Source organism: Arabidopsis lyrata (assembly GCF_000004255.2).
Source record: "Arabidopsis lyrata subsp. lyrata unplaced genomic scaffold ARALYscaffold_4, whole genome shotgun sequence".
Taxonomy (NCBI): Eukaryota; Viridiplantae; Streptophyta; class Magnoliopsida; order Brassicales; family Brassicaceae; genus Arabidopsis; species Arabidopsis lyrata.
Window position 1 is genome coordinate 18082287 of NW_003302552.1, and position 6792 is coordinate 18089078.

The 6792-nt window shown below is 35.6% G+C and overlaps 1 protein-coding gene across 1 annotated transcript in view; it reads left to right on the forward strand.

Moving 5' to 3' along the window:
• Window positions 1–6792, forward strand: part of LOC9315757 (scarecrow-like protein 9) — a 23296-nt gene that overhangs the window by 16107 nt on the left and 397 nt on the right. Inside the window, exon 2 of the mRNA XM_002879644.2 lies at window positions 6501–6790. Coding sequence (XP_002879690.2) covers window positions 6501–6790 — 290 coding nt within the window. The remainder of the gene's footprint in view (window positions 1–6500; window positions 6791–6792) is intronic.

A 6792-nucleotide genomic window follows, 5' to 3' on the forward strand; every position in this document is an offset into this window, starting at 1 on the left:
TATCACATCATAATAGATAGAGCCCAAACTATAACCTCATGCTAAATATCCCCGAAAAAATAATTCGCATCCTAAATCTCTCCGAATTCAAAGTTCGAAACTTATATCTCCCCGAAATCATAGTTCGAAATCTCATCACCCATTAATTTCGGTTTATTGTTTACCAAACAATTATTAACCACCTAAATACTATAGTAAACCGGATGTAAACCAATTACAACAACAAAATCTCTTAACCAAACCAATTTCTTTTTGGTTCACCATATTTTCTTCGGAGCTTGGCCGGAGCGACAACGCCTCCTTTTACCGTGGGATTTTGGCCGGCCACTCTCATTTGATTTCCTCCTCTGATTCTGATTCACTTTTTGATTGTTGAGATTTTGGTGACGATGAGATTCATATCTCGATGGAATTTTTACCATTTGATTCAACTCAATTCAAAGATTAGATTTCTCAATATTACAATTGCAAAATCTAATGTTTAAATTTGGTTAAACTGTAGTGCTATTCTCAAACAGCGATTCATGAAAGCTTTACAAATTATGGTGTGAATGTTTTATCTAACAAAATCTAATCTTTGAATTGAGTTTTTATAAAAGCTTTGCACTCTGCAATTTGTGTCAACTTGCACTTCTCTGCAATTGTGTTTTCAAGAGCAAAATCTAATCTTTGGATTAGACAAATTTAGAATCAAGCAATTTTTTAATTCTTTTTTCTTTTGGATTCGCACTTCTTCTACAATCTGTGACATCACCCAAAACAAAATCGATTCACTTTACATGAGAGCTTGATACTCAAAATCAAGAACAATTAACGACAATAATGAGAAACCCATCTACAATTTGGCCTTCACGAAACTCAAACTCTGATTTGGCCATTGCGGTTGATGTTTGCTTGGACTTGAAGACGGCGGTAGCTTGGCTCCGGTGACGAAGGCGACCATGAGCAAATCATCTCTCCTTAACAGAGAGAGAGAATTCAGATTCATTTAAGAAGTCGTCGGCTGTTATTTGAACCTGTTGAGATGGAGATTTAGGGATCCGGTTTTTAGGATTAGGGATGATGCGAGACGATCTTGATGGCGTGACAGTGGTTTCTCTTCGTCTTCTCCGGTCACAATTCCGATGTTGGTGACGTAACAAGGTTACAATTTCGGGTTTGCTTGGTTTGAGGTGGGTTTGATATCGGTTTAAGTCATAAACCAGTCAAACCAATATATATGGGTTTTGCGATTTCGAACTTTGAATTCGGAGAGATTTAGGATGCGAAGTATTTTTTCATGGATATTTAGCACGAGGTTATAGTTTGGGCTCTATCTATTATGATGTGATAGTTTTTGTGGGGAAATAGACCGTTTTCCCTATAAACATGTATCAAGTTTTCCTATATATTTTCTAGTGAACATATCTTATAAATGAACCAAACGAATCGAGCATCACACTAAGAGCATGTGGTTAGACTAAGGTCGACATAGAAACAAATAAATTAGTTTTGCAGCAGATATATATTGTTAACTGATGATTTTTCTGAATAATAATAAAAGTTGTATTAAATGGATGACATAGTCACATTCACATAGGGCCGCAAAAGTTGAATGACATGCTTCTCGAGTTATCGTATTATATGAGCATGTGGAGTGTCTGTGATATAATTGTTACACAAGTTCTATGTTCCATGTGAATTATTATAAAGTTTAAGGCTCCCAAGGTGATTTTAGAGTAGTTCTGTTTTACTGTTTACAATAATTGAAAGTCACTATTCCAAACACTCCCAAAAAAAAAAAACTCAAATTGGCTTTTGTTGACTACAACGTGATATTTAGAAACTAAAAAGTAAGAGACATTTATAGTTTTAGATGGCTATACAACTACAAATACATTAATCTAACTAATTTTAACCAATAAATTTGTTTCGGTCATTTTAACGGTTAATAGAAATTTACTTCAAAATATATAACTATTCACACATAATGTATAGCAAATCATTTGCAAGAATATGGGAATAAAAAAGACATGGATTAGAGAAGCAAAATAACGGTCAGACTAGAAAAATGTAAATGTTTGAATCTTTCTCTATATAGCTTTCCAACTCAAAAAGCTTTAAGCCAACCATAAATTATAGCAATTTTCTCCACAAAAATACTATAAATCTATTTACCAAAACGGGCTAATAAGTTTTGAGATCATGCTCTCTATGTAATCAACCTGGGATGAATCAAGTCTCTCTGACTATCCACCAGCATATGGGTGGATGTCGGTGCTGCCTTTTTTGCATCAATGGAAACCACAAACTCTAGAATTCCATTTGCAATCCATGCGGTAAGGTTAGTTGGTGGTCGCTTGCCATATATTTGCAATCAACAAATGGAGGGATTCATATCTACAAAGATTGAGATGTTGCACAGCTAATTTTGTAAGAAACTACTAGATTTTAACCCGCGGTGTTGATTTATTTTTTAAAGTTAGTATTTATAAAATTTTATAAATTATATTTCCTTATAAAATATTTATGGTTTATAGTTTATAATTATTATCAAGTAACGGTATATCACGAGTTCACGGAACAATAATAAACTGATGATTTAACTTGTATTAAAACAGCATGTTAATGATATTTTAAAATTTTATAAATATTGATTCAAACCCGCTCGCCATATAAATCCGTTCCGAAATATACCCGTCCCATAATTTCTTAACCCGTCCCGTGATTTCTTTTCTAAAAGTAGTGATTTTAAAATTTAATGATTTTGTATTATATATAAAGTTTATAAATTGTACCATTCTCTAAGACATTTATATTTTAATAAACTAAGGATTGAATCTGTATTTAAGCAACATGTTAATGATATTTTAAAATTTTATAAATGTTGATTCAAACTCGTCCACCATATAACCCGTCCTGTAATTTCTTAACCCGTCTTGTAATTTGTTTTCTAAAAGTAGTAATTTTAAAAAAACTAACAATTATTTATTATAGATAAAAGTTTGTAAATTGTATAATTTTTAAAGACATTTATATTTTATAGTTTACAATTGTTATTAAGTAGCATTATACCACGGGACAATTTTGATTTTATACAATCTTTTCTAAATGAGACTGATTTGATATGTCTAATATTGGTGGTATTGAAAAAAAATTAAGGATTTCATCCGTATTAAAGCGGCGGATTAATGATATTTTAATCTTTTTATTATTGTTGGTTCAAAAATCCGTCCCGCCAAATCCGTCAAGCCAAAAGACTCATTTATTTTATTAATGTTGGTCTTATTTATGATATGATTCTGAATCATTGTCTAAATATTTTTATCGATGTAAAACGTTGAACACACATTTTCGTCAATTGGATAATATATGTCTGTTTTTAAAATTTCGAATCACAGTATATGCATATATATATATATATATATTTATTTTATGTATTATATGATGATTCAAAACAGTTAAAAATAAATCAAACAAAGATGATAGGAGAATCATAATTCTAAATCTTAATCAAATTTTCTAAATATCTAAATTTTTAAATATGGAATATCCGGTATATGAGTTGGGTTAAATATAACCCGATCCAACAAATTTTTTATGACCAAAATTTGGAAACGGGTCGGTATCCAAATACCCCGGGAGCATTTTTACCTATCTATCACCAAAATGACTGCAAAAAATACTGGTATAAATTAAATTTTACATAGAGAAAATCAGTAAATATATAAATACTTGCATCCAAAGAGTCGATCATAGACAATTAAAATATCACTCCAACGATGCAACAGATTAGACAATCATATGCAGACAATTTGCGAGAGTTCGTTGCGGTCAATGCTAAAATGTGTATAAGGACTTTACATGCGTGACTTATATAACACTACTACACTTTGATCTATCCGGTCTTTTCACGTGAGCATATAGATATCGTATTATTAAAACGCAAAAAATGAAAGTCGAAAAATGTTTGCACGAGCATTACTATCTTAAGATTTTAATCAAACAATAAAATGAGAAAAAAAAAAATCAAACAATAAATATAAAAATATTTTTGTATAGAACAACATAAAGCGTTTTAATTTTGAATGGCACTCCACTTAGCATGAATTTTTGTTGGGTATAAAATCTGGTATCTATTGATACTGAACACATAGCATGGGCTAAATCTAGAACTACTGCAATAGATTGCAATAGATTGCAATAGATGATTCTATGGTAAAGTTGGAAACGAAGTTCACAGCAACTGTGCTGTTTGGGGAAGGTCAGAGGCTCTCTCGTTATCTATTTATCTTAAATAAATAGGCCCTAAACTTAATTAACTAGTTTAAAGAATCATAAATCTCATTAAATGTGTACTTGCCACTAACCCAAAAAAATAAAATTAAGTAAGCTTTACTTACTGTAATAACGACACGTGGCGATCAACGAATCGATAAGAAAAGCACATTTTAGCTATTGTCAAAAATGATAAAGCACGACGACGACAGGTCCCCACAAAACGCATATGATCCAACGGCTGTGATTTACTTTTCCCTACCTCGTAGACTAGACCTTATTTATTTGATTATTTTTTTAAAAATCAAAAAATCAAAAACGCATTTATTCCGATTCCTCTTCTCTCTCTCTCTCCTCGGTCCCCTCTTCACCCCCTAAAGTCTAAACCTCGTCGTCTCATCCTCTTCTTCTTCCTTAATCATCTTCTTCTTCCTTAATAATTTCTCAATCGAGAAATGATTACTGAACCAAGTCTAACCGGGATTTCAGGTACGGTTAACCGGAACCGTTTATCCGGTTTACCCGATCAATCCGCTTCGCATAGCTTCACTCCGGTGACACTATACGACGGTTTCAATTACAATCTCTCCTCCGATCATAGAAACACCGTCGTAGCTCCGTCTCAGAATTCAGTCTTTATTCGGGAAGAAGAAGAAGAAGATCCGGCTGATGATTTCGATTTCTCCGATGCTGTTTTAGGATACATTAGTCAGATGTTGAATGAGGAAGACATGGATGATAAAGTCTGCATGCTTCAAGAGTCTCTGGATCTGGAAACAGCTGAGAGATCGTTATACGAAGCTATTGGTAAGAAGTATCCTCCATCTCCAGAACGAAACTTAGCTTTCGCTGATAGAAACGACGAGAATCTTGACCGTGTGGTTCCAGGAAACTACACTGGAGGTGATTGTATAGGTTTCGGGAACGGTGGAATCAAGCCTTTGAGTGGTGGTTTCACTTTGGATTTTCGAAATCCTTCCTCGGTTCTAAGTGTTCCACAATCTAATGGTTTGATTACTATCTATGGAGATGGAATTGTTGAATCGTCGAAGAAGAGTTTGTATCCTGATTCGAATCGGGAGAGTCATCAATCTGTTTGGTTGTTTAGGAGTGGGATTGAAGAAGCTAGTAGGTTTCTTCCTGAACAAAACATTGTGAATTTCAGAGAGGAGAATTGTATGAACAAAGGAAGGAAAAACTCTAGCCGTGATGAGATTTGTGTGGAAGAAGAGAGGAGTAGTAAATTGCCTGCAGTGTTTGGTGAGGATATTTTGAGGTCAGATGTTGTTGATAAGATCTTGGTTCATGTACCAGGAGAAGAGAGCATGAAGGAGTTTGATGCGTTGCGTGAAGTTTTGAAGAAAGGAGTGGAGAAGAAGAAAGCTTCAGTGGCTCAAGGTGGGAAGAGACGAGAGAGAGGACGAGGACGTGGAAGAGGAGGAGGAGGAGGGCAAAATGGGAAAAAAGAAGTTGTCGATTTGAGAAGTTTATTGATACATTGTGCTCAAGCTGTTGCAGCTGATGATCGTAGATGTGCGGGTCAGTTGTTGAAACAGATTAGACTGCATTCTACGCCGTTTGGTGATGGGAACCAGAGGTTGGCTCATTGTTTTGCTAATGGTCTCGAGGCGAGGTTAGCCGGTACTGGGAGTCAGATTTACAAAGGGATTGTGAGTAAACCGAGATCTGCTGCAGCTGTGTTGAAGGCTCACCAGCTTTTTCTTGCGTGTTGTCCTTTTAGGAAGCTCTCTTATTTCATAACTAATAAGACGATACGCGATCTTGTTGGGAATTCTCAGCGGGTTCATGTTATTGATTTTGGTATTCTTTACGGTTTCCAGTGGCCAACTCTTATTCACCGGTTTTCGATGTATGGATCACCGAAGGTTAGGATCACTGGGATTGAGTTTCCACAGCCCGGGTTTCGTCCAGCACAGCGGGTTGAAGAAACTGGTCAAAGGTTAGCAGCGTATGCCAAACAATTTGGGGTGCCATTTGAGTATAAAGCAATTGCTAAGAAGTGGGATGCAGTTCAACTTGAAGATCTTGATATCGACAGGGATGAGATTACTGTTGTTAATTGCCTGTACCGGGCTGAGAATTTACATGATGAGTCAGTCAAAGTAGAAAGTTGTAGAGACACTGTTCTCAATTTGATCGGGAAGATCAATCCCGATCTTTTCGTCTTTGGCATAGTGAATGGTGCATACAACGCACCGTTTTTCGTGACACGGTTTCGCGAGGCTCTATTTCATTTCTCCTCGATTTTCGACATGCTTGAGACAATTGTGCCACGAGAAGACGAAGAGAGGATGTTCCTTGAGATGGAGGTCTTTGGGAGAGAGGCATTGAATGTGATTGCTTGCGAAGGTTGGGAAAGAGTGGAGAGGCCTGAGACATACAAGCAATGGCACGTCCGGGCTATGAGGTCCGGGTTGGTGCAAGTTCCTTTTGACCCAAACATTATGAAGACATCGCTGCCTAAGGTCCCATCATTCTACCACAAGGACTTTGTGATCGATCAAGATAACCGGT